A 27,815-nucleotide genomic window follows, 5' to 3' on the forward strand; every position below is an offset into this window, starting at 1 on the left:
ACATGCTCGGGGGCCTCCTTGTTAATATTTTATATTTTCGAATGGAGCATAATATGCAAACTTATAACAAACATTATAAAAAAGGTAAATATTTGAAGAAACAAAAACATGTACAGAAAGGAATAGTAAACTCACAAAGAAAAACTCTGAAGATGTTTGTTTGTTTTTTTTAACTCAAACTTATGAAAAATACAATTATGTTGTAAATATTACCAGAAATACACAAAACATTTAATAATAGAACCTCAACAACGGTTACTTTAATAATGAAACTCCAGCACTGGTGGAAGATAAATGGAAAACCGACAATCATCATTATTGATTACTTTTTCTCTCTGTGAGTTGCTTCTTTGCTGAAGTGTTGTCATCTTGGTCTGTATGTCTTTGTTAAACAATTTCAAATTGCAGCTGGTCTTTCATGGTTAAATAAAGTATAGAAGAATCGCACTGCAGAGGCTAAAGACTTGATCTTGATCTGACTTTATTGGTCACAGTTCTTTTATATAAAGTACTTAAATGTGAAATACATTTTCTTCTCCTAAGTGGCAGCTTTACAAAGGAGAGAGAGAGAGAGCTATTTTCTTGGGAAATGTGCGAAGTATAATAATTAGATAGCTGTATGAATAGAACATATTAACCGTGTTATTTTCTCAGAAAAAGACAGGCGTTAACATTATTATTCAAACGTGCATTGGGACTGATTTGCTGGCTTTGAATTCATGACAATGGCAAATGGGTACAAAAAATGTTTTCTTGCTCTAATAAGAAGCGTGAGAACATTTCCAGATTTAATAACAATAACTTTTATTGATTACAAACAAGTGTGGACAAGGTGGACTTGATTACAGGGCATTTTAAGCTTTTGCAGGCTTGTATCTCTATGTCATGAAGCTTATGGGTCGACTAGGAAAGAAATATTAGATAAACTCAAACAAGTTTTTATTTTCAATTACTGACATTTCTGTTTGTAGGGAAAAAAACATCCTTAATAATAAATGCTTGCCAATGAGGAGTACAATCTGAAAGAGTGGTTCATGGAGACTTGTCTTTTCTGTTTCTACACAGGGCTCCCTTGCATTTGTACCACAGCAAGCCTGGATCCAAAACGCCACTCTGCGTGATAACATCTTGTTTGGCTCCCCCTATGAGGACAGGCGATTTCAGGAGGTATTGGAGGCCTGTGCTCTTGGCCCTGACCTTAAGTTGTTATCGGCAGGAGACATGACCGAGATTGGAGAAAAGGTACGTTGATGAGCTCAGTTTTTAGAAGTTCAAACATGTGGGTATAGTCATCATTGAGAGGTTTGAGTAAATGTCATAACTCTGATGTAAATGGAAACCTTGTGGGCTTGTGTAAATCTCATGTAATGGTGTGCTGTGCTCTCCTCTTTGTTCGTAGGGTATCAACCTTTCAGGAGGTCAGAAACAGCGCGTCAGCCTTGCCAGAGCAGCTTACAGTCAGGCTGATGTTTTTCTATTAGATGACCCCCTCTCTGCTGTGGACTCTCATGTTGGAAAGCATCTCTTTGACAAAGTTATTGGACCCAACGGACTTCTTAAAAACAAGGTTTGAACTTGTCCTAAATACTAAAATACTCATCAGATACCATTTGTTTCACCATTTTAAAGTGGTCCTGTTAATTTTACATTTTTGGGACAGATTTGTTTATTGAACTTTTTCACAGAAAGCTGCTGTGACATAGATTTATAAAATCTACCATATGTCTCAACCTTTATTTAGATCTAATCATGCAGTGTTTGGTGAAGATCTCACCTTATGACTAAATTTGAACCCCCAAGCCTCTAACTCTGGTATCACTCTTGCTGCTGTGTATACAGCACCAAAACTAAATAATATTACCGTTGCCTCTTGATCAAATGTCTTTCCTATAGATTTGTTTTCTAAATGAGTTGTTCTAACAAAGCTTTACTGCTGTTGAATTATTATTAATTCAGTTGTACATTTCACTAAACCGTATACAATTAACTTTAGCATAGCAATTCAAGAATATGGTTAATGGTTTTCATGGCAGAATATTCTCTGTTATGGTGAAAATATCCTATTCTTAGAGAGCAAAGGTGCCTAAATAAAATTACTTAAAAAAAAAAAACTATAAACTGACAGTTCTAATAATTGCAGTCAGAACATTTACCAAAACTTACCTTTTTTAACCATAAACATAAAATATCTAAATTTTTTGTAAAATTAAGTATTTTTTCGGGAATTTCTTGTCCAATATACATTTTGAGAAACTCTTAAATCTGGTTTGAGTAAACCTTTATGTAACACTAATTAGGGCAAGCAAATGGAAGAATGTGGAAGAATTATTTGCACGGAGCCCCAGGTGTGATCAAATACAAGAATATGAGAATAGTTTAAATTAATATATGTATTAGACAATGACAAATCACAAAAGAACATACAAAATTGACAAACATGTAAAAAAAAAAAATGTCTTTAGTTCATCAGAGCAAGTCAGTTTATGTACGATGGTTGCATGGCAACAAATCAGGGTCTCTGCAACAGTTTTCTTGTTTCTTTAACAAAGTTCAGCATTATTCCAAGAACAGTGAAAACAGGTTTTGGAGTGGAGGTTTTATCCTATGTGAGAAGTAAAATTTATACAATCGAACAGGAAGTAGTTAACAGCTCGCCATCAGAAGGTGAAAGGTGGGAATTCAGTTCCAGAGATCTGGTTTTGTGGATTTAATTAGACAAAGAAAAAACTGACCTAGAAAAGGCAAAAGAAAATAAATAATAATCCAGTATAATAATCCAAAAAAATATGTAATCAAACAACAGAGAATGATATATATCTATACTTTTAATTTACTATTTGTATAAGCAAGGGGAAAAAAGCTCAGGTAAAAAGAAAATACGTATTTGTTATTGAGTGCTTTTGTCTCTGCAGACTCGTATCCTGGTGACTCACGGAGTAAGTTTCCTGCCATATGTGGATGAAGTTATAGTTTTGGTAAATGGGCAGGTTTCTGAGATCGGATCCTACCAGAGCCTGCGTGACAATAAAGGAGCTTTTTCAGAGTTTTTGGACACCTATGCCAAAGATCAGAGTAATCAGAAAAGTTCAGAAGAAGGTAATGATTCATCAAAAAGAAGGGAATGATAGATGACTCCCTTAACTGTAGCATGGCTAGTAGAGGTCAAATGGATCAAAACAGAAAATGATACCACATGTGATTTGATCAATATATTTGCAGATGATTTCCAGGTTACAGAAGATTTAGAGGTTATCCCAGAATCAGAGGACACTCAGGCCGACTATCCTCCAGAGGACGCTGTTTCTTTCACACTGAGAAGAGAAAACAGCATCAGACGCAGCCAAAGGGGAAACAGAAGCAGGTCTGATTCACTTTGGAACAATACTTTAACTGCTGTTGTGTATTTATTTATATCTTGACATATTTCATTCAAGATGTATTATTTTTAATTCTGCTTATTAATTGTGTTTGTTCTGTCCTTTCTACAGTGTCCGATCACGGAAAAACAGCAGTTTAAAACCAACAGAAGCAGTTGGTGAGATAAAAGGTCAAAAACTGATAGAGAAGGAGACAATGGAAACGGGACAGGTATATATTTAAAGTCTAACGCCTTTAACAATGAAAGGAAAACTATTGTAACTAAAAATGTAGAACCTGTTCTCTGTGTTCTCTCATTGATATCTAGGTGAAATTCTCAGTTTTCCTCCAGTACCTGCGAGCCATGGGCTGGGGATATGCTTTTTGGATCTTTGCTCTTTACTTCATCCAGAATGTTGCCTTCATTGGTCAGAACTTGTGGCTGAGTGACTGGACCAATGATGCAGCAGAATACATGAACCAAACATACCCAGGATGGAAGAGGGATACCAGGATTGGAGTGTTTGGGGCTCTTGGACTGGCTCAGGGTAACTACTCCTTTATTTTATTCAATTAATCAATCAAATTTATTTGTATAGCCCTTTACAATAGCCAAATGATACCCAAAGTGCTTTACAACAAAGCCATAAAACAATACATAACACATACAAAACATACAGATACAATTAAAAGTGCTGTAGTGGGGCAGCACTGCAGGACATTAAAAGCCTTCCAGAAGTGCATAGAAAGGAGACAGAAAGAGGACATCTAAGAGACAGTACTACCCTAGTCAGAATTAAATGCCAATTTAAAACAGTGGGTCTTGAGCTTTTTTTTTTTTTAAAAAAAGGCTGAGGTCAGTAGTGGTGCGGATGTCAGGGGGTAGTTTGTTCCACAGTCTGGGGAGCAGCCACGGCAAAAGAACGATCGCCCCACTGTTTGAGTCTTGACCTACAGTAGGGACCTCTAACAGAAGCTGACCCGAGGTGCGCAAAGCTCTGCCACAATTCCGAAAAGTTAAAATCTCAGACAAGTAAGAGGGGACCAAGCCATGAATGGCTTTAAAAACAAACAGCAGGAGTTTAAAATCAATTCTACAACGGACTGGAAGGCAGTGGAGTGGCGACAGCACAGGAGTAATGTGTTCATGTCTAGACATGCTTTCCATCGGGCAGCAGTGTTGTGCAAGACGAGAAATTGATGACTGACTGAGGCCAACGTAAAGGGCATTGCAGTGGTCCAGTCTTGAACTAATGAAAGCATGGATTGCCTTCTCAAGATCCTGCCGACTGAGAAAGGACTTGACTTTGGCCAAAAGACGGAGCTGAAAAAAGCTTGAGCTGACAACAGAGCTACTTTTAGATTTAAACCAGTTGGGTTATTTGCAACAGTTAAGCCACTAAATAAATTTGTAAAGTCATAAGAACAACTCCCAAGAATACGGTAGGTCAAATTGGATTTTGTACCAGAGAAAACACACACTCCCTCCCACCTACTTGATCTGTCTGCTCACAAATGATTCCTTGATTCTGATTACAGTTCATCACTTAATGTTGAATACTTCTTATTTGTCAGTGGCTGTAGAATTCATGCAATACTCCATGTAATCCTTTAATCATTAATGACTTGATATTAGATTGAAGGTCACTCAAAATTCTTCTATGTTTGCTTTCAACAGATTTAATTTACTGGAAATGAAGTGGGAGTTTTATAGATTAGTTTTTTTCTCAATTCCAGAGACACTAAAAGACTCCTGCTTGATGATGGTGAATTTGTATAAATGATTTTCCCTTTCATTTTTATACTACGGTTGCTTGAAAGGATAACTGACTTATCATTTCAATGTATTTCTGTTGAATAGCGGTATTAAATATGTGTTCATCCAGCAAGTGATTCCTGATTTCCTTTTAATGCGAACATCCTTAGTAATCAAAGGTTTAAAACATTCTAATAAACACTGAAGAACCTTGTAGCTGAAAAAAGTTGATACACAAAGGTCGCTGTTATCTTTAAAATCAATTTCTGGGGCGTGCTTAGCTCACATGACCCATGTACGGAGTCCTCAGTCCTTGACGCGTCCGACCCAGGTTCGAATCCAACCTGTGGTCTTTTGCCGCATGTCTCTCCCCCTCTCTCATACCCTTACAAAATTTTTGCAATATGTTGATATATAGAATTTAATTTATAATAATATGCATTAAAGCAGAAAATCAGATGAAAACCAAGACGACCATGTTTAGAACTGGCTGCCAGGAGGAAAAAAGCTTTGCTAAAAAAAGTGTCCAAATGAATTTCAATTTGGAAAATTTAAATTTTCTAACGGTTTATGTCCCAGGTGTGTTTGTGTTCCTTGGTACACTGCTCCTTGCCAATGCCTCAGTTAATGCATCTCGGATTCTACATTCAAGACTGTTAGACAACATTCTCAGAGTTCCAATGCTTTTTTTTGACACTACACCAATTGGAAGAGTCGTCAACCGGTTTGCTAAGGTGAAGTATAATTGATTTATATATATATATATATATATATATATATATATATATATATATATATATANTATATAATGTATATTTCTGTTTTCTTCTCTGTTTTCCTGTTTGAAATAGTTTCTCAGTCATTATAAGTAACATCTTTACAATGAACACTAAAACTCTCCATATGCTTTTCCTGCAGGACATATTCACAGTAGATGAAGCCATCCCTCAATCGTTTCGTTCCTGGATCTTGTGTCTACTGGGTGTACTGGGAACATTGGTAGTGATTTGTTTGGCCACTCCTTTCTTTGCCATCATCATCATACCTTTGGCTGTGGTTTACTTTTTTGTACAGGTGAGTGAACCAAGACAAAGGGATATTGAAACAACATGAAATACAAGGTCCCTTAAAAATATATTTTTTACCTTTTTATCTGAATGCCAATGATGACTTTTGGCCATTATTGGGTGTATCTTAGTATCATCCATTCACCTAGTGGCATGCACCATTGATCCTAAAATACACTGTCATCAGAGATGTTCTTTTAGCATCAAGTATTGATTAAAATAAGCCCTCTGGAGGTGAACAGACATTTTAGCATTGGTGTCACCAGTTACCTTGCATATAACTGAATAATGGATAGGAGGCAACATGGTTAAGCAACCCTCATGCAAGATTCCCATTGTTTTCACCTGTACAAGGTAGATGGCCTATTTCCTCTTAAGTGTGCAGGCTGTGTCGATCAAACCGGGTACTTGCAATCTTCTCAGAGCACAAGCTGCTCTAATCTCAAGGCCAACATTCTCCCAATATTAGACTCTGCAGCACAATGAATGAAAATGCAGTGCTCTGAAATGCAAAAACTGAAATAACCTCTGAAAAAACCTTTTCTTTGGATATAGACTAGTAAATTAATTGATTTATTGACTTTATTGATTGATTGAGTTGAAAAAGATAGGACTTCACTGCATTCTACTTGAAACAAGCAAAATGCATTAAAGTAATGAAGATAATAAAAGCAGTATGTTTGATTACGTTTAACATGGATATTGCACTGTAGGTTTTTTAATGCTTTCTAAAATCATAAAAATATGTTTTTATTTATATTTTTGTTTTAACATTGGGTTTTCAAAGTGAATTAAAGGGCTTATATCATCATTTTTTGCAGCTTTTAATTTGAACAATTATGTGGTTTATTGGTGTGATACATGAAAATACATTGAAGTTATTTGATTATATTTGACTTCCTACATTGAAAAGATTTAAATCTAAATGTCATCTTTATCTTAAAAGAAGGGATTTTTTTCTTGAACTGAGGAGATAAGTGAGATACGTTGGCAATGGGACAAGACAATTCACACTTAAAATAAGAAAACAATGATTGCATTGTCTTACTTCAAGTGCATACTATCTAATTATCTTATATCAAGAGTAAATATACCCATTCCATTGGCAAATCATCCTATTTATCTACTCAACTACACATAATTTAAGATTTTTAAACTTATTTCTGGATCAATTTTGCAGTATAGCACATAACAGTTTATGGTGATTTATACAGAGAGAAGCAGACTGCTGTGAGAAGTGTTTGCTGAGTGGAGTGGTCTGGAGAGTTAGTAAAATTGGCTCCCCTCTTTAAATCAAGTCTGGGACCAAATAAGACTGACTTTTAAGGGAATTGCTTTAATCATACTAATATAATTGCTGCTGTAAAAATTTGCAGATAATCTGCCTGTTTTCTCTCATTAGCAGGCTGAGCTATAGGAGTTCTCTCAACTGGTTTCAATTGTCCATAGTATGTTTTTAGTTGGGTGCACTTCTACACTATTTAGGTAGATCAGCATTTCTATCCAAATGTTGGTGTAAAAGCAAAGTTTTAATGGTTTTAAAAATTGTTTAGTAGTAAACCAAAACAAAAGATGCAAGGCTCCTATAAAGACGGGCTTAAGGATAAAAAAAAGTGGTGCTTTGGTCTTCTACTTAACAAAAGATTATTTCCCAGGTGAGAACGATTGTACTTATCCCCATTTGTTTGCTTAGGTATTGGACCTACAGTAGTCAGCTGCTCCAGCTGTTGACGAACTCTACAGCAGGCATGCCCAAAGTTGTTCATCCAGGGCCACTCTTTTGCAGGTTGTTTGATTCTGATGAATCCAGCTCAGCAAAAGCCTATTATTCAGCTATCAATGAACATCAACTGTGCAAGAGCAGGGAAACCTCTAAAACCTGCAGGACAGCTGTCCTCAAGGACTGACATTGGGCATGCCTGGTCTACAGCATGAGACCTCCCTAAATCCCTAGAGATGAACTAAGAGAAGTTTCATAGGGAGGTCCCTCATTCTGCTCTTCACACCTTCGATTTAATGTTGTCAGTATTCATTCTCTTCTCTCTGGATCTCTCAAAAACTGGCTTTAGACCAAAAGCGTCCCCTCACATCTTATTTGCATACTTTCTATCTTTATTGGATTTGCCAAACCCTCCCTCACCTTTGCAAGGCAATACATTTTAATGGTGCTTATATGTTTGTCGTTTTCAAGCCCGTCATTTTCTGTTTCTCCCTGTCTTCTGTCCGGCTTTTGGGGAAATCCCCACAGAGCTAACTTTATCGCTCTTCTACCAAGAACTTTGTCTCTGATTCTGTCTCGATGCATTAATTCAAGAAAAATGGTCAACCTGTTTAGAGTATGGAAAGCTTGCAGCCAACAAAATATATACATAACTCACACACATGCAATAAAGTTTTCCCCCATTCCCTGAAATTACGTGCTGTAGGTGATCCTTGTTGAAAAAGTTTGATTTTTGTCAATTAAATTATTTGTAATTATTTATAGGTTTTCCACTGATGCCATTACAGACAATATATTAAAGGTCGTGGTAAAGGTCATAATAAAAATTGTCCATAATGTTTTTTTTCCCACTTTAAGTCTCTATCAGCTGAGTCCATTTTAACTTGATGAAATATATTTTTTCTCTCTACTTCCAGAGATTCTATGTAGCAGCTTCCCGGCAGCTACGTCGGCTGGACTCAGTGTCTCGATCTCCCATATACTCCCACTTTGGCGAGACTGTGGCGGGTCTGTCTGTCATAAGGGCTTATAATCATCAGGAACGGTTTCTGAAACACAATGAAGAAACTATTGATGAAAACCTAAAAAGTGTCTATCCGTGGATTGTGTCAAACAGGTCAGTAAGAGAAGACATTTCTTTTTATTCCTTCAATGTGTTTGTGGATTCTTGAATGATGTCTGTTCTCTTAACAGATGGGTCGCAATCCGTCTGGAGTTTCTTGGAAACCTTGTGGTGTTTTTTTCTGCACTATTTGCTGTTATATCCAGGGACTCCATCGACAGTGGCCTGGTTGGTCTGTCCATATCTTATGCCCTTAATGTGAGTCACTTCATCTAATGTATTAGGACACAATAAAAACAAACAAAATCAACACAGTAATTCAATCTCTGTTTACTGTTGTGATTTCCAGGTTACTCAAACACTCAACTGGCTGGTAAGGATGACATCGGAGCTGGAGACTAATATTGTTGCTGTGGAGAGAGTCAGTGAATACTCTAAGCTTGAGAATGAGGTATGCTGTCTTTAATTCAGAGCTCCATAATGTACTCAAAAATAACTACGTAGAAATAGCTCAACAGAAAATGAGTTTGGTAAACATGAAAGTTACTGAAAGGTATAGTGGAGGTTGTTCTTTTTCCAGGTGGATCATCAAAATAAGTGGTCCTCCTGCACAAGGAGAAATGGGCTTGTGCATGCTCTCACACGTCTAATAGGCGTTCCCTCTCTGGAGTGGGTACAGGGTTGTGCATGTGCATTTCTTTTTAAGTGGAGAGGGCGGCTCTTTTCAAAAATTGCAAAAATCCTCCACTTTAAGTAAAAGTTAAGTCAGAAATTTCCTCACAATACTTTGGAAATTAGGGTCTTTCTCCATGGAGTTTGCATGTTCTCCCTGAGTATGCTGGGGTTCTTCCCGGGTACTCCAGCTTCCTCCCACAGTTCAAAAACATGACTGTTACGTTAATTGGCTTCTCTAAATTCTCCTTAGGTGTGAGTGTGTCTATGAATAGTTGTTTGTCCCGTTTGTCTCTGTGTTGCCCTGCAATGGACTGGTGACCTGTTCAGGGTGGACCCCGCCTTTCGCCCATTGGCAGGTGGAAATAGGCAACAGCACCCCTCGTAACCTGAGCAGGGATAAAGGGTGACGGAAAATGGATGGATGGATGTGGTACTAGGTACTTTTGTACATAAAAAGAAGCATGACAAACAGTTTTTTTGGTCCCTTTGCTTCCCTTAATTAAAAACAATGCAGGTAGAAGTTATTGAAAACCTGCTTTAGCCCTCATGGCATACTGAAACAGTACTGTCTATAATTAGTCAGAATAATGCAAAGGCCATCATGTCAAATGACATGCATCCACAATTGTGGTGTCTGTCTGGGAAAACTAAAAGTTCTTTCTGTAAGAATACATTGAAATTTATCCAGTATGTCTCGGAGAGGAAACAAACTAAAGTGTAGTGTGTCAAAATAACTGACAAACAAAACAAGAACCCCACATTAGCACCAATAATGCAGAACAGTTTTGCAGGATCTATGGTTTATCAGCCTTAAAGGCAATATTTTGAATAAAATGTATTAGTATAAACACGTTTCTAACCCCTCTAATGAAATGCAAGAAATAATTGTTTTGGTTTTTTAAGAGGCATACTAATGAAAAGAAATGAAAACGCTTTGAAAACAACAATGTTGTGCATCATCCCTACTGTTCTTCTCTTCTTCACATGCAAGTTCCAGTCAAATTTTTATTTGTTGTTACAATGTTTCAGATTTTTAAGTAAAGGGGAATTTGTATTTCTCTATTATAACAAAATTAAAGTTGGAGTCTTGATTAAAAAAAAAACAGTTAAGCACAGATCCTCAAAAAATGATTTGTATTTAGTTATTATACATTTCTGCTTTCAGTATTTCACCACTATTCTCGCTGTTTCTTATTTTGTCATGTGGACAGCAGAAGCTGACCAACCATGTGGACTGGTGTTTTGGAAACACGTTATAGTTGTCTAAGCATGAGAAATTTATAGATTTTAGCATGCTGATTGTATAATGAGAGCAACAAGTTGGAATTCATCATGTTCTGCTGAATCCATGACTGGATATGTTGCTGTTCAATTAATCTTTGTTTTTCTCCAACATGTCCTGATTTCATATATGTGCCAGTGCTGTTTTGTTTAACAGAACCAATATATAGATGTTATATGTTGGTAATTCAATTCCTTGACTGACTTATTGAATCAGGATGTCATCTGGTTTCATTTTAGATAGTTTGCAATGCGGAATATGAACCTGTGTTGGATTCTCCAACTAGTCAGATGATTATTAATTCAATTCCATTCAGTTTATTTATATAGTGCCAATTCACAACATATTTCCTCTCAAGGCACTTTACAGTTCACCAGATCATACAGTGAAATTGATTCAAAATTTTCTATCTAAGGAAAACCAGTTGATTGCATCGACTCATTAACTCGAATGCAATTACCCAAATTTATAAAGCTGAAAGACAAGCCTTTTACTTTGAGCCTTTTATTTTTACTTCGAAGCATCCAGCCTCCCAATATCACGATATTCTGCATAGCATGGAGTGAAATCATGTCTGATGAATCAGTTTCTCTACAGGCCCCCTGGGTTACTCAGAATCGACCTTCAGAGAATTGGCCAGAGGAAGGAAGGGTGCAATTTGAAGACTATAAGGTCCGTTATAGACCTGAACTGGAGCTGGTCCTGAGAGGGATTTCTTGTAACATCGCCAGCAAAGAGAAGGTTTGTATTTGAGTTCTGAAAAAATATGAAATCAATCTTGTATAATTTGGAACAAACCTTTTGAATCAAAACCCCTGAACCAAAAGAATCCCTTTTATACCAACAGGGCTGTTAGTGGAAGGCTCGTTATGTCTAGGTTTATTTAGCAAGTAATCTAAACAATCTGAATTTCATTTCATTATCAGTAAGGAAACTACTTTTAAATTCTTTGATTTTCAGGTAAGCTGGTCTAATTGTACTACAAATTGAAGATCAAAAAGTAAAACTAAACAAGACAGTTAATCTGAAGATTCTAGTTTGTTTTTATGGAGCAAAATTATACTTTAAGGATATGAAAAAGGCATCCAGGCTTTGTTTCCCACACCTTGTTTCTAGATTTAAACTTACCAGCTGTGAATATACTTAATTTAGTATAATAGAATACAGCTCAGTCGATAAACTTTAACCCCAAAAGTCAAGCACTGAAATCAATCCATCCTTGAATAAGACATCAAAGAGGGACAGTATTGACCAAAAGGTAATGCTCTGTTATGGACCACTGTTTGTCCTGATTAGTATTTTTCTTGCCTGTCCTCACAGTAAATGTTTGGTTACATAGCCTCATAGACAGCAAAGCCAAACATGGGTCACAAAAATAAAAAAAATATTTTCTTATGGACATAATAATATAAGGTTTTCTAAACGAATCATAACACAATGCTGAACCTAAAGCACAGCTAGGGCAGCAGGTATTTCAGCCTTTCAATCATTGGGCACTATAACAGACCTACCATACCCTTTTCTTTAACTCTGCCTTTCATCTTTAGGATGCAGCATTTATCTCTTGTTTACTCAGGTGGTCTCAGATGGTTTATTTGTGGTTTAATATGGCCACCAATATAGGTTTTCCTGGATTTTTTCTTTGTTGATGCATTTTGAATTTCTTTAGGATTTCAGGAGGTTTTTTTTTATAAGTACAGAAACTATTGCTAGAAAAAGAGAAGAAAATATTGTATATAAAAATATTAAATTTCTTGTAGGACTAAATGAAACAGAATTGATTAAAAAATCTTAGCAATGGAATGTTGTAATTAGCTATAATAATCCAGGTCATTTAGGGTTGATTCATTTTAATCAAAATTGATCTAATCAAATATGTATTGCTTGGAAAACTGATAATATTGCAATGAATTAAACTAAATTACTTACAAAAGACTCTAACCATGAAACAGTTTCATTATCTGTTTTATCTTGAAAAAGCAAATATTTTGGGGGTGCAGTGTGCTGACATGACAAAGGGAAAATGAAATCGAATCTGCATTCATGTTATCATGCAACATTGAAATTATGGTAAAATCATTTAGTGATGTAAATCCAGAGAAATGTGAGGAACTTATTTTTCTGACCTCAAGTAGGTTGATTTAGTATTTTAATCAAACATTACTGATCTTGAGTGACACTCAAGTTGACCATGCTCCATGAGTAGAAGCCTTTTTGTAAAAAAAGAAAAGCCAGACCACTTTGTTGATACTCAGCTCTATGCATATGAACTTGAACTGGCAGCTGAACTACCAGAAAGAAATTAAAGCTGTTCAGTTTCTCATTCCTATCATGAGGTCTATCATAGCATAGTTTAAAGTGAATAATCTACCCTCTGTTGATAAGACCTCGTTCTCCTGTTTTACAAACCGCCCTGTGTAGTTGGAGGAAAGAAGTAGAGAGCAAGTACCCATAACCAGACTGGTTGTATCAGAGTAGGGGAACTTGATTAGGAAACCTTCTTTTTTCCAGCGTATTATTGTCATTACACTGTCACAAGTACAAAGCAGCAAAATTAACTCTCTACGTTTAACCCTTGGGGAGTTATGGGCTGCCGGGCTAAGTGTTTGCTCAGGGACCCAGAGTGGCATTCCGTTGGAGTGGGGCTCGAACTCAGAACTTCAGGCTTCAAAGCACAATGCCCTAACCACTAGGCCACCAGCCACCAAAGCAGGCATTAACGTGAAGGGTCTTTCCTAAGGCCCCACACTGGCAGCTCACTCCCCCCAACTGGGATACGAACCCAGGCCTCCTTTTTGAAGGACAGGCGACTTACCCGTTAGCTAGCCAGCCGCTCTGCAATATATATATAACTCTACAAATGCATCACACTCTGCAATAAACTCTCAGATTGCTAATATGGTCAGGATTAGCCTGAATACTTAGTTTTGATATGACTTGTTTATACCTTGGCCGATGCATAGTTTAGTGTTTCTGTTTAACACAGAAAATCTTAAGTGTTTTTTTTTTTAACAAACTCAATATTGTTATAGCTGTAAAATTTATTTTACTAGTGCAAGGTGCACCAAGACTTTCTCCCTCTGCGACACTAATATGCAGTATGTCTTTGCATACGTGGCTTGACGTGACAAAGCAGATCACTTGCTGCAGTTTAGGGCATATAAGGCAACATCAACAAGTATCAGGAGTTGAATTTCTTCATTGACCCCTGATACACATATTCCAAGGATTTTTTTTTATCTGATGGACACATCCCTAATTGAATTCAAATGCAAAAATAAATAAATATAATAGCATAATGCTGTTATTGGCTTCAGTGGGTGTAGGGAAGTTTTAAATGACTGCATAGATTGTTTTGTGATAGAAAAACTCATTCCAAAAGATAAGTCATGCAAGTAATTAAGAGATCTTTTTATGATTTAAATATGTAAAAATTTTTACTTTCTTCCCCTGTATCTAGATTGGTATAGTTGGTCGCACAGGAGCTGGAAAATCAAGCTTGACAAACTGCCTGTTTCGCATTATTGAAGCAGCTGACGGACGTATCCTCATTGATGGTCTAGATATCTCCACAATTGGGCTACATGATCTAAGAAACAGGCTCACAATCATTCCACAGGTAAACATCAGAGACAGAAACGTGCAGATAAAACATTTTCTTTATGATCCGTACTCTAACCTATCTGATTCTCTGAGGACAGGATCCAGTCTTGTTCTCTGGAACTTTGAGGATGAACTTGGATCCATTTGACAAATTCAGTGATGAGGACCTCTGGAGAGTCCTTGAACTATCTCATCTGAAGGATTATGTTGTTGGGCTGAAGGAAGGATTACAGCATGAGGTTGCAGAAGGAGGAGAAAACCTCAGGTGGGCAGCATTGTTTTAAACAAGACTGACAATTCAAACCAAGTTAAATAAAACAGAGAAATGTGCAGCTGAAATTCTTTGTTTTTTTGCAGAGAACAATAATTTAAATGTGATCATTCAGAAAAAAAAACTTTTTCCATACAGAAGTTCCTTACCAATCTCAGACATTTGTATCAGTTGACCATTTCCCATATGTGTCAATGCTTTAATCATGGCCAGTCCTGATGAGTGTTCATATGTGATTTTATTTTTCTTTCTGAGAGCAGTAAAAGAGTTTGAATATGTGTTTCTCTCTTTCCAGTGTCGGACAGCGGCAGCTGCTGTGTCTGGCTCGAGCTCTGCTTAGAAAGTCTCGGATCCTGATCCTGGATGAAGCCACAGCAGCCGTTGACCTGGAAACAGACAACCTGATTCAGAATACCATTCGCAAGGAGTTCTCCCACTGCACAGTGCTCACCATCGCCCACCGCCTGCACAGCATCATGGACAGCTCCAGGTGAGTCCAAGTCCAGCACAGAAGCCTGTCTGTCCTGATTTTATTCTTTCTTTGACTAAGTTGGGCAGGCACAAATCGTGTTAATAAAAATTGATCAATATGTCGTCAAACCATCTTTATCTTTAGACTTGGTTCAACAGTTACTATAGAGGAAACAAAGTATAGGAGCACATTTGAGTATACAAAAGTTACTAGAATCTGAAGTTAATGCAACTATAAAATTGTGCATTCTATAATTATTATGAATTAATTTACATGCAAATACTTAATCCATTTCTTCTAAACTGGCTAAGTAACAGAAACAATTTACAGCAGGAATTATAATTTATAATAAAACATCGTTTGAAGCACGGCAACCATCAGAGGAGGTTATTTCGTTCAGGGTTCCTGTGGATAATGTGGTGCTCAGAACTTGACCCTAAAACAAAACCGTATCGGCAAGAATATTTTTGTTTCCAGAAATAGTCTTTTTTTCTGAACATATACTTTCTTAGTAGGATATATATATATAAAAAAAAGAGTTGTAATATGGGGATGTACTGTATATACTGTATATCCATGCACCTTTTTCCTCCTTTAGCATATTCTTCTTTGACTATTTGAGCTGATGTAACAAGTATATTTCTCCACTGCGAGTTCAGTAAAGACAATCAATGAATCAATTCAAATATACAAAAAAGTGCAAAATTAATACTTTCTTATTTGGGATTATGTGAGAAATTTGAACCTCTCAATTCTTCCGAGGTATATAGGCTTCATAAACTTTGGTGATTTTTGGGGTTTTGTTTCATATTTTCCAAATAAATATATTTATACTTTAAAATACAAAATCAAAGAATTTTTTAAAGTTTGGATTCATGCAGATATTATTCCAGCAGCTGTGAGGGTGAAGTTGGTCCTTTGTGTGAGGGTCAGGGAACAGGGAGTCAAACATGAAAACACAGACAGACTTCAAAGTCTGGATGTTACAGCAGCACCACTAAGGCAGAGGGAGAGGTGAAGCGAAGGGATCATTTTCTATATTGTTGTAAATCTGCCATCCATATTTTAAAGCTACAGTGTGTAATAATTACAGGGATATACAGTCAGAAATGTAATATATTATACATAACTACGTTATTTATCATCATCTACGAGCTCAGCCTCTTAGAATTTGTTGCCTTAGAATTGCCTTAGAATTCGTTATTTATAATTACATAGGAGCGGGTCTCGCAGCCATGGAGGCAGACATCTTTGCGCTACGGCAGCGCAGAGCCAACAAACTAGCGATTGTGAGATTGCCCATTAAGCTCGAACTACGGCAAGTTGAGAGAGATGAACTGAGACGGTACTGAACAATAAATAATCTATACCCTACACAGACTAATGAAATACTATCTGTAAAATTATCTATGTAAACAAACCTCATCACTTGAGAAGGTAGGTGATGCGGACGTCGTGGAAGACATTTTGTCCTGTAACGCTCGCCGTACTGTTGGGGGGGAGAAGCGGTGGGGGGGATATGTTCATGTTGCTGCGGTCTGCAGTCTGGACGTTAGATGTCGCTGAAAATTACACACTGTAGCTTTAAATTTTCGTATTGAAAAGTAATATGTTGAAATATGCTCAAATAAAAAAAATATTTTTCTTCTGATGCACAACAGTGACGAAAATTAATATGAAAAATCTTAAAAGTGAATATTAGACTCTCTCTTCAAATGTTTGCGCTGTTCATGTTGGTTTCATCACAGCCAGTATGAACTCCGCTCAGTTGGATATGATGTTGACACATTTTTCTGCTCCACAGGGTGATGGTTCTAGATGCTGGTCAAATCGTGGAATTTGATACTCCAAGCAATCTGCTGGAAAAACGAGGCCATTTTTACTCCATGGCAAAGGATGCTGGGATAACACAACAAACCGCATCTGCTTTCTTTTGAAAAGTTCTTTTAATTTTTCTTTTAGGTTTTTTTTCTTTTTCAATAACACACATTGCAAAATGTGTTGTATTTATAGGAAACAATATGAAGGAATTATGCTTTGCATGTATATAATATTTGTAAAGGTTCAATAAATGATCTTTTTGACCTAATGCCTCAATAGAAAGTCTATATCACCCGCCTCCCTATTCAGATTTTGAATGAACAGTTTGACATTTTGTTGTATGTTTCTTTAATCATTTTTTCACTCTGTCTCTATGTAGAATAAATAAATTTAGATTTGTAAAAATCATCAATATTTATAAACAATCAGTCCTAAAAAAAAAGAAAATACTGTTATATAAAATAAGTCTAAAATAGAAACTTTTTTTACTGGTCACATTGAGCAGTGAAGTAGACACATAAAGACCTTTGACAGAGCGGCTATGGAAGACATAAATTGCCCCAATCTAATTAATTGTAGTGATTTGTTAAACGTATGTATAAATATAAGAGATTTTGAATTTTTCTGCATGTATGACCTTGTTAATAGTCCCATCCCCAAGTTAGATTGGTTGGTTTTTCATATGACATAATTAAGCAGTGAATGATCAGCAAAGCCTGCTTTAACCAATTTAATAGACCACTTTTTGTTTACAAGACCACAAAAACCAAACAATAATCAAAGGTTAAATGTCACATACCATTGTAAAAGGGTCATACAATTCAAGCAAGTAACAAGACAGTAAGGAAACTAATTTGAAAGGATAAAGTAGAAAAGACCGGTTCAGGCTTCAAAGCCTCAGTGTGATCAGCTTAGAGTTATCAGTGCGTATCACAGATTTTAGACTTTGTGGCAAGGATTGATCTGATTGCTTCCACATTTAGAGAAGCACAAAAGGCTTAAAACCTTTGCAAAAAATTGCTTTATGCTCTTTCCTCCTGAACACTCCCGCTGCATCCTACTATGCTGCTCAAAAGATAAAGGTCTTTTTTTTCTTCTCATAGATAAATGGGATCTAACTAACTATAAAGGTTTAGAAACACTGCAAAGTTGAGGGGGAATTATGCAAACTTCCTATTTGTTGTAATTCATTAACGTTCAAAGTGTCAAGAAAATCCTGGAGACTGTACTGCAGTTTTAATCCTATCGCTAAGATACGGTCGAAATTTTTTTCTACTTTATACTCAATGGTAGAAACTCAGTGGACATGGAGATGGAAACCTTGTGAAGTTTAAAGCAAGCATTAGAATGGAAAAGAAAATGGGTTCAACTGACTTTGATCATGGGATGGTTATTTATGCAAGACTGGTCTGAGTTATAAAGAAACTGCTGATTTACTTAGACTTACACATACACATTACACATACACTTTAAGGTACAGAGACATAGATCATATTCAGCAAGCTTCATTAGTCGATGCAAATTTATCTTATTAAAATGAAAGCAGAATAATCAGACTGCTTTGAGATAATCAAACGGCAAAAACACTTATTATTGTACAGTACCAACAGTAGAAGACCATAACATGTGTTTCCTGTTAGATAAGAACAGGAAATTGCTGGTGCAATTCCCACAGGCCCAACAATACAATACCAGATTAAATAAACAATCATTTTCAGTGCAAGAGATCTAATTAACCGGGAACATTCAGATGGCATGCTTTGAGTTTGCCAACAACACTATGACAGCATGGACTCCTCCCTGAATGAGTCTATCCATGTATAACTACGGTTTACCATCTTCTGATGTCTCCTTCCAGCGGGGTAATCCATCATATTCTTTGCTGAAATGTTACTATGAGTTCACTGTACACAGCTGTTTCCAGAGCCTTTGAGAGTTGCGTGCAAATCCAGATTCACATCATAGATTTGCAGCTAACATATAAATATGGACCCCAATCTGTGCAAGATGTTTCCCAAGACTCTTTCAAATAATTTCACAAACAAACATGCTATGTAGGTATTGTGCCCTGCATCTTTGGCCTGTTTAGGAACCATTTGATCTAAAAAGAAAAAGAAAAACATTACTTTCACCGGTCCTCAAAAAATGTCATTCAGTTTTTTTCCCAAGGGATGTTATTTGGTGTTCCACCCTTGATGGGGCTGTAAACATAAAGCTTTCATACAGATACATGTGTTCTGGTTGATGGATAGACACTGACTGAGTCTTTACCATTTTGGCCGTTCTTTGAAAATTCATTTTTCACCATATTTATTTTAATTTTAATTTTAAAACATTTAGGGCTTTCCTTTTTTCTCAATTATTTAATTTTTCCCTCTACAGTCACTTCACTTGTTAAGCTCCATGCCGCTTTTGGCTTAACTATGTCCTTTAAGTTAAAGATTTAGTTACAATGAATAAAAGGCATGCATACCACTGGGTTCTTTCTTTTCTGTTGCCACCACACAAACTATTCATTATAGATGTGAAAATATAATATCAACCAAAAACAGTTGCTGATCTGCTTAATGACATGGAAAATCTCACATTCAGTTGTTTACTTCCATGTCTGAATCCCTGTCCTTTCTCCCCTGCCAACAAATTTAAATGTGATTTTAAATGCTCAAACAGAAATGGTTGTTGAAATAAAATTTTTTTGCACTTGCATGGATCTCAGCCCCTGATAAACATACTTTATCATTTAGGTCCCAACATTCTGATAAACAAGCTGCCAGCTTGCTTTGGAGGATTTGCCTGGTTGTGTCCTTTGTTTGGTTTTTTTAACGCTAGCCAAGGATTATTAATCAAAATTGTCTTTTTTGCTATGTCATTAAACTGATATGTCTTTTCTGAGGAACATTTTATTGCTCTTTCATGGGGTTGTGATTGTCTAAATTGGCTTCTTTATCATAAAACATAGTTTACTGACAATTTGAGATTTACCACAGATGTAAAATGACATTTGCAATTCTCCTTTGCATATTTAGCCTCATATCAGCAATACCGGTGGAAATCTTTAACTGCAGATTTTTTAATCTGTTTCTCACAGCTGGTTCATAAAGATTTTGTTCATAGTAATGATCATTTTTCTACTAATTTGCTATACTTTTTTTTTTGTCATTATGCATTTACTATTCACAGAGGATATTCCTCATTGTTTGGAGTTTACCATGGTCATTTAGCTGTACAGTATGTTTCGTTTTTGCAAACTTTTACAGTCTTTTATGACTTTTAAATTCATAATATTAGAGTCAGAGAACACCAAATCTTTGGCCATGATCCATGCACTTATGCAGGATTCCTAACAATGGCATGCAGATAAAACATCATATAGTAGTGTTAAAATATTCTTTCACAAAGCCAGTTTCAACAGCTTTTGATTGTCTGCAAACTTTGAACTCTAGACTCATTTGCTAAGACTTTGTTTGTTTTACAAATGCATTTTATGCTGACATTTTTTCTAATTATTTAAAGCAAAAGATATTTATTACAATGAAATGTATTTGATTTTCTTAAAGAACAAAGTCTGAATGTTAAAATAGTTTGTCGTTGTGTATTTGATTTACATTCTTTCACATGAGTAGTGTTACAGATGTTAGTTATCTTCTTCTCTCATTGTTCTCATATTTTATTTCCCAAAACTCATGTTGTTTCTTAAAATATCATATCAAAGTAAAAACTTGGCCATCCCTGTGTGGACTGAGGTTATAAATCTAAGCAAAACACTTAAATCTCTATTCTACCAGATGAGCGATGTGTCTGTTCCCTAAGTCCCCTCCCTTTAAGAAAAGACCATTTAGCAGTCAAAACATGTAACCTTAGCAACTGTGATATTGGTAGTGATTAAAGAACAGGTTTGCTATTTCTAATAGTTAATATTTCTGTCTGACCATTTTAATAGATGTCAGTAATGCAAAATGTCAATATCCTGTGTATAATGTAACATATTGTGTTTCTTTTAAAGATTCTTAGCTTAATGAGATCTGCTATGAAAGGAAAAAAATTGAGGAATGATCCTTAAAGTTGAACATCTTTCCTTCATAAAATCAATAGTTTTGAAGCTTCATTTACACGCACAAAATTTTACCAGCTTCAGTTATGACTACGATGTCTTTTTAAAAGATGGGAGAGAGGGAGGAGGCTGGAATCATAGAGGGAGTAGGAGAGCCTTTCAAAGCTTGAGCTTTTTATTTCTAATTTTTGACCGAGAAGAAAGCTGCTGGTATTTTTTCTGCATCCTCCCTCAGAAAGGTGAGTCTAATTATTACTTATCTGAAATACATGCAGGGAGGCTTTTTTTCTGTCTTTACAGTCTGAGTGGCTCAGTAGGTCGCACAAGTTAATTATATTTTTAAAAAATATCTATAGAGAAAAAAGGATTTAGTAGAGAGAGTATTTACTGCTTAGTGTTCTGCAATTAGACTTATTATTGTAGATAATTCAGGTGCTGTGGATGGTGGAGTAAATCACTCTGAATTGTTTGTATTAAAAAATAAGAATAATTTTATTAAAACTATCACTGTTTCTTGATCATATACTTTGTGAAAATGCATGTTTTGACAGTGGAATCAAATGTGCTATTTCCTTTTTAGAGGTAAATTTTTGTTTGTTTGTTTATCAATCCAATCTTTTATGTAATATCTTTAATAATTATATAAAATTCCACTACAGAACATGGTTAGAATATTACCTATTTTCTGCTCTCAGATTTTTCAAATGCTTTCAGACATGCCCAAACAAATATGCACCAGATTTGGAATTTTTGGAATCGTTATTTTATAGCATAAATCAAAATTTATCTTAAAATGAACTAAATCATTACATTTTATTTTATGATTACATGGTAATAATGTATTTTTAATAAAAATGTATTCAACACAGAGCTCTTCAGAGGATCTTACCACAGCTCCTACCTGCCTGCTTCAACATGAACAGCTCAGAGCAGATTTCATTCCTCTTCAGCTGTAATGTCAGCCCCAGCGAAACGCCAAAGCTCGACATCAGCGTCACCAAAAGTGAACCGCTGAGAATCGCTGTCCCCATGACCATCTTTTACAGCCTCGTCTTCTTGCTTGGAGTATGTGCACTCGCGTCATAGGACACAAAATTGAGACTTAAAAAAGCATGAAATGCTAATGATCCAAAGTGCTTCCTCTTTGATTGCTTTACAGGTTGTATTCAATGGTGTGAGCATGCTGACCCTTCTTATGGACGCTCATATGAGAGTCAGTGCCATTCGTGTCTATCTTCTGAGTCTGGTTATTTCAGGTATCTGCTATGATTTATCACCTCCTCTGAAGTTTAATCTCTGACACCTTTCACAGTGAAAGTGATGCTTTCATCATGGTTCTGAAAAACAGAAAAAATATATATTATATTAAAAAATCTCAGCTTCTTTTGCTTAAAACTGGACTTTTGATGTTTTGGTGCTTTATCTTGACACAATGAGAAGTTAAAGACAAATTTGCTCTATGACTTTAATGACTACCCTTTCCTTTTTTACTATTTAGACCTTCTACAGCTGTTGACCATCCCAGTCACTTTATATCGCTATTACTGGGAGAGCTATCCATGGCGCCTCGGCCAAGCAGTGTGCAAAGTGTACTTCATGGTCCGCCAGATGTACTGTGCCTCCACAAGTTGGGTTATTGTAACCTTTACCACAGAGCGTTATGCAGCGATATGCCACACCATGTGGTCTGTCTCCAGTCTGAAGGTGCGGCACCCGCGTCACAAAGCTGTGCTGTTTGTTCATGACAGAAGCTCAAGGCCACTTGCAACCTCTGTCTGTGGGTTTCTGTCCCTGATGTTTTTGATATCAATAAGAATATTTTTTCTCAAAGGAGTTTGATCCTGGCAAAATATGTGATCAAATAAGATATGATTCTTCATTTTCCATTAAATGTATATAACCTGCTAAGTTTTTTAGTTAAAAAAAGCAATACCTACTGTACACTTCCTAAAATGCACTCTGCACATAGAAAAATGACACCACTTTAATAGATAGTAGTCTTTGTGCAGAGAGCTGACCAGCAATGTGCAACAAGTGGAAGAGAAGTATTTTTACATTCTATATTCTATGAAAACTGATCACTGTGACCCTTTTTTCTAGCATTGATCTAACATAGCAGGAAAGGCGGCATTGAGATCTTTAACTCTTTTGAAAAGGCAACTTTTCAAAGCTTGGTAATACAGAATTTGTTGTTATGTCTGCTGTTTTAGTCTTCATATCGTAGGACTCGGGGTATAACAAACAAATATTAGCTAGTTATTTTCTCTGTTACCTAGCCTTGGTCACCTTGCAGATAATTTTCCTAATTTATAAATAAAGCCAAAGTGGTGTATACTGTATATTCCATTAATGTGTGTTGATACATATCCACCATGTATTACCCTGTAACGATTTGGCTGCCATCAGGGGGTCAGAGTTATGTCGAGTTATAATGCCTAATTCTTCTAGTATGGAAACTAAATACCTGAATTTATATCTGTATTATGTTGGCTATTTTTATTGGCCACTTAACACAGGTATGAATTCACAAGCAGAACTATTTTCATAAAGAAAAATCTGTCTTTCTGTTACACAATTAGGGTAAAGTTTAGTCGCCTTTTTTCCACTAGTTGATGCTGGTTGTGCGTTATATAGGAAGGAACAGCTTCCTCTATAACATAGGTTTTAAAAACCATGACAAAGAAACTGGAATATGTCTGAAAATGTTCCAATAAAAGATTTTTATTTTGAGCATCAGTCCCTTCTTCAGACTGAATGGAACCTGCACCTTTAATGCCCGCAGTGTTCACTATGAATTACCACATTTCTTGCTTCATTGACTTTTCAGCCTCGCAGTGTTTCTCTATGTGCATTAGTGAATCATTGTTTCCCATTTCTTGACTGATCATGATTACTGCCCTGTGTCCCTCTCGGTAATTAGTGATCTGAAGAAAGGCTTATGAAAGAAAGGCTGCAATAATAACTGCATTCCCCCACATCTCTCTCCTCTGCGTCTTAAAGAAATCTCGGCTGCCATGCCTCATCACCGTGTGGATTGTTTCCTTGGTCTCAGCTGTGCCATTTGCATTGGTTTATGACCAGGCACATGCCTGCATCCTGGACTACACAGCAACAAAGCAGGAAGATGCCTTCAAGGTGTCCACCATGTGCGAAATGACAGAGCCTGATCCTGCACACATCTACAAAGGAGCTTTACTTTTGAGAGCAGGGCTCTTCTTTCTGGTGAGACCAGTTTGATGTGTTTGATCTGTGTTTCAGCATCAGAAATGGACATTCAATATTCCTGTGTGACTTCAGGTCCCTCTGGTTTCCATCTTTACACTCTACATGCTCATCCTTCTCCACTTACGAAGGAATGGTCATCAAAGGAGGAACATGGGCCTTATGAGACCAGACTTTGAAGGAAGGCGGGATATTCAGTGCCATCGGAATGGAAAGCTACTTTCTAATGAAAAGAAGGCTTTAAAACTTATGGGTGAGCAAAGATAAATTCTAAATATTGATTTCCCGTAAAGGTTACAGTGTAACAGTATCCTTCACTTTCTTCTTTAAAACTCAGGGACAAAAGTATTTCATCAGGAACTGTTATTTAAACTATATGTATGTTTGTGTTTTCTCAGGTGCAGTCGTGGTAGCTTTCTTCCTCTTCAACTTTCCAGATATGGCCTCATCACTGATGCAGGTCTATGTAGTAGTGTGGTCAGACACAGTCCTTTCTGTCTATACTGTCCTGAAATCATATTTATCCCTTCCTCTGTGGTACATCAATGGTGCTCTGGACCCGCTTCTCTTCTGCATTTCTTCTCACACATTTCGCAGGGCCTGCTGGAGAACTTTGAGGAGGCTTAGACCTCGCTGTTACTGGAACCACCAAGGTCTGTCTTGGCGTAGGACACCCAGTTCCAGCGAGGATGCGAGTACAGTGACCACAGAACAAAAGAAACAAAGAAAACTGGATATAGATATAAGACATATGAAATTAAACTGACAAATATTATACATATTAAACTCACAAAGATAATAAATAGGAAGGATTATTATCAATAAAAACTGGAACAGCACAGATCCAATATTCAAGGGACCTGGAAAATATCAAACAAAAGAATTAGAAATGTAAATGAAAGTCGACATAATCCAAACAACTTTCTAAAAGATGACATTTTCATAGATGATATTAAAGAATTAACAAATGTTAATGATTTTTTGGTAAATGTTGGGCCTGTTTAATCAAATAAAATCATAGAGCGAAGGGAAACAAAAGCTCTAAATAAGGAGACCATTAGAAGAAATCCTAATTCGGAGGGTACACAAAAGTGCAATTATACAAATAGTAAGACAGTTTAAAAATAAACAGCCTACAGACAGCTCTGACATAAATAGGATGTTGGTTAAAGATATAACAAACTATGTAGTAAGACCATTCACATATATTTGTAATCAGTCCTTTATCACTGGCATATATTCCATAGCAAAAAAAGTGTTAAAGTAATTCCATTCTTTAAAAACAGCAACCGACATCAGTTCACTAATTACAGGCCTATCACCCTAAACTGCCAGTAGCCAGATTGATATGTGTAGGACTTAGCTGAGTTGAAAACTGAGATCTCATGAGAAACCAGGAAGTAACCTTCTTGTGCAAAGTTACTATTGCCCTGCTCCCGCAATTTTCCAAAATCTTGAAAATAATGTTTGCGGAAAGGCTTGACACTTTTATAGAGAAAAGTAACTTATTGAGTCAGCATCAGTAAAATGGCTTTCATGAAACCGGTTGAAGACATTACAACGGCAACCGATGGTAAATGGTAAATGGCATGTACTTATATAGCTCCTTTTTTCAAGTCAGGAGACTTGATCTAAGCGCTTTAAACTACATTAATTCACCCATTCACGCACACACTGATGGTGGCAACCTACATTGTAGCCACAGCTGCCCTGGGGCTCACCGACAGAAGTGGGGCTGCCGTACACTGGCGCAACCGGGCCCTCTGACCACCATCAGTAGACAATGCAGGTGAAGTTTCTTCCCAAGGACACAACGACAATGAAAGTCGGAGCCGGGGCTTGAACCATCAATCCTTCGATTTCAGGGAAAACTCCTACATCCAACGCCACTGTCGCACCAATCTTATTATTATCGCCCCAAACCGATAATAAACAATACAGAGTTGTTGTTTTTTTATTGATTTAAGCAAGGCTTTGACACTATTGACCATAGAGTGCTGCTAAAAAAAATGTAAAAGTACGGCGTCAGATTTGGAGGTCATTTTGTGCATGTGAACAATGTTAATTATTACGAAATAGTTATTAGACATGGAGTTAAAGTGTATATTGTTTGCTGATGATACAAGTTTCTACTGCTTAGGAATTTGATTAACTCCTGATACAGTGGAGGAAGAGGTAAAATATTAAAAAAAAAAAGATTTGATATTAACAAATTATCACTGGATTTTAGTACATTTTTGGAAAGTGGAAAATTAAGAAACTTACAAAAATAAGAGTTGTATATACAGAAATAGAAAGGTATGTGAAAACATATTCTAAGGTATTAATATTATTGACAGTGAATTAAGTTGGAAATCATATTTTAACATCTTAAGGAAAAAATATCTAAAACAATTGCTATAATATATAAGACGAATAAATGTATAAATTAAAATTCGCTTTAAAATCTGTATAGTTCTGTTCTTTCATACCTCAGCTATTCTGTAGAAATATGGGGAAATGATTATAAATAAAATGATAATCCTTTAATTACTTCAAAAGAAACCAGTTAGGATTATCCATGAAGCAGAATATTTTTCCTCAACATTTTTTTTTTTTTTTTATTAAACTAAATGTGTTAAAAATACACACGTTTGCACACAATTGCATCCTTCCACAGGGTATCCATGAGATGTTCATACAAAAACAGAATCAATGTCATTTAAGAGGAACTAGAATATTAAAGAAAACTAAGATAAAAACTATTCAAAAATATAATTTAATTTACTGGAGTAAAGTTATGGAATCTACTGCATGATGGATTATAAGTCTGTACCTCCATTAAAAGATTCAAAAGGATGTATAAATCCCAAACTACAGATGCATCGAAAGTTACTGATACGGATTAGTAGTAAAAATTGTTAAATATGTAATAATGAGTGCAAAAAGAATCTTCCCACGAGGATTCTAGAACAATAGATAAACTCTACAATGAAAGATGACAATAAACAATTACCTTATGAAAAGATAGAAACAACAAAAATAAAAAACAAATTAAGGAAACTAAAAAAAACTAAGAACATGCTTTGTTCATTTTTTTTTCTCTCTCATCTCCGCCCTCTGAACATTTACAAATGTTTGTGTCTTTTTCTTCTCTCCACATCATCTGCCCTTGCTTGCTATAAGCAAATATATGGTGTTAATTTACCGGTATATCCAAAAATAGGAAAAGGATAGGCTTTAATAAGTTTTACTTCTTCTTTTTGGTTCACGATTAAAAATGGCATGCATTGTACTGCATTGTTGCATGTTTTTACATTTGTTCTGATGACCAAATTAAAACTGATCCGAACAGAGAAGATTGGCAGAAAATCCTACAAAGCAAAAAATGAGCAAAGATTAAAAAAACTGAAGGAGAATAGATCAGGGAAATGCCAATGGAAGCGAAAGATCCTTTCAATGTTAGCTGCAACAAA

General features: G+C 36.1%; 2 protein-coding genes across 2 annotated transcripts in view; both read left to right on the forward strand.

Moving 5' to 3' along the window:
* abcc2 (ATP binding cassette subfamily C member 2) overlaps positions 1-17,324 on the forward strand; it is a 34,403-nt gene extending 17,079 nt beyond the window's left edge. The window contains exons 17-32 of the mRNA XM_015377701.1: positions 1,066-1,242; positions 1,400-1,567; positions 2,913-3,096; positions 3,220-3,361; positions 3,489-3,588; positions 3,686-3,905; positions 5,693-5,847; positions 6,032-6,187; positions 8,818-9,017; positions 9,095-9,221; positions 9,313-9,414; positions 11,518-11,661; positions 14,381-14,539; positions 14,622-14,788; positions 15,090-15,284; positions 17,071-17,324. Of these exons, the coding sequence (XP_015233187.1) occupies positions 1,066-1,242; positions 1,400-1,567; positions 2,913-3,096; positions 3,220-3,361; positions 3,489-3,588; positions 3,686-3,905; positions 5,693-5,847; positions 6,032-6,187; positions 8,818-9,017; positions 9,095-9,221; positions 9,313-9,414; positions 11,518-11,661; positions 14,381-14,539; positions 14,622-14,788; positions 15,090-15,284; positions 17,071-17,203 (2,529 nt within the window). The 3' untranslated portion in view covers positions 17,204-17,324. The remainder of the gene's footprint in view (positions 1-1,065; positions 1,243-1,399; positions 1,568-2,912; positions 3,097-3,219; positions 3,362-3,488; positions 3,589-3,685; positions 3,906-5,692; positions 5,848-6,031; positions 6,188-8,817; positions 9,018-9,094; positions 9,222-9,312; positions 9,415-11,517; positions 11,662-14,380; positions 14,540-14,621; positions 14,789-15,089; positions 15,285-17,070) is intronic.
* Positions 17,325-21,337: 4,013 nt separating this feature from the next.
* On the forward strand, positions 21,338-26,053 carry LOC107086598 (neuropeptides capa receptor-like). The gene is made up of 7 exons (XM_015377650.1): positions 21,338-21,377; positions 22,008-22,203; positions 22,298-22,394; positions 22,637-22,842; positions 24,139-24,360; positions 24,436-24,613; positions 24,759-26,053. Exons 2-7 carry the CDS (start codon positions 22,054-22,056, stop codon positions 25,124-25,126), a joined length of 1,221 nt encoding a protein of 406 aa, XP_015233136.1. The 5' UTR covers positions 21,338-21,377; positions 22,008-22,053; the 3' UTR covers positions 25,127-26,053.
* The last annotated feature ends 1,762 nt before the right edge of the window (positions 26,054-27,815 follow it).

Source organism: Cyprinodon variegatus, unplaced genomic scaffold (assembly GCF_000732505.1).
Source record: "Cyprinodon variegatus isolate N-32 unplaced genomic scaffold, C_variegatus-1.0 Scaffold157, whole genome shotgun sequence".
In the NCBI taxonomy this organism is placed as follows: domain Eukaryota; kingdom Metazoa; phylum Chordata; class Actinopteri; order Cyprinodontiformes; family Cyprinodontidae; genus Cyprinodon; species Cyprinodon variegatus.

What these genes read in the sequence shown, in the direction of transcription:
- LOC107086598 (XM_015377650.1), top strand. Translation starts at nt 22,054, where the DNA reads ATGAACAGCTCAGAGCAGATTTCATTCCTCTTCAGCTGTAATGTCAGC. An exon ending in GCCTCGTCTTCTTGCTTGGA is followed by an intron (nt 22,204 to 22,297) that starts GTATGTGCACTC and finishes ATTGCTTTACAG; the next exon opens with GTTGTATTCAATGGTGTGAG. An exon ending in GAAGGCTTTAAAACTTATGG is followed by an intron (nt 24,614 to 24,758) that starts GTGAGCAAAGAT and finishes GTGTTTTCTCAG; the next exon opens with GTGCAGTCGTGGTAGCTTTC.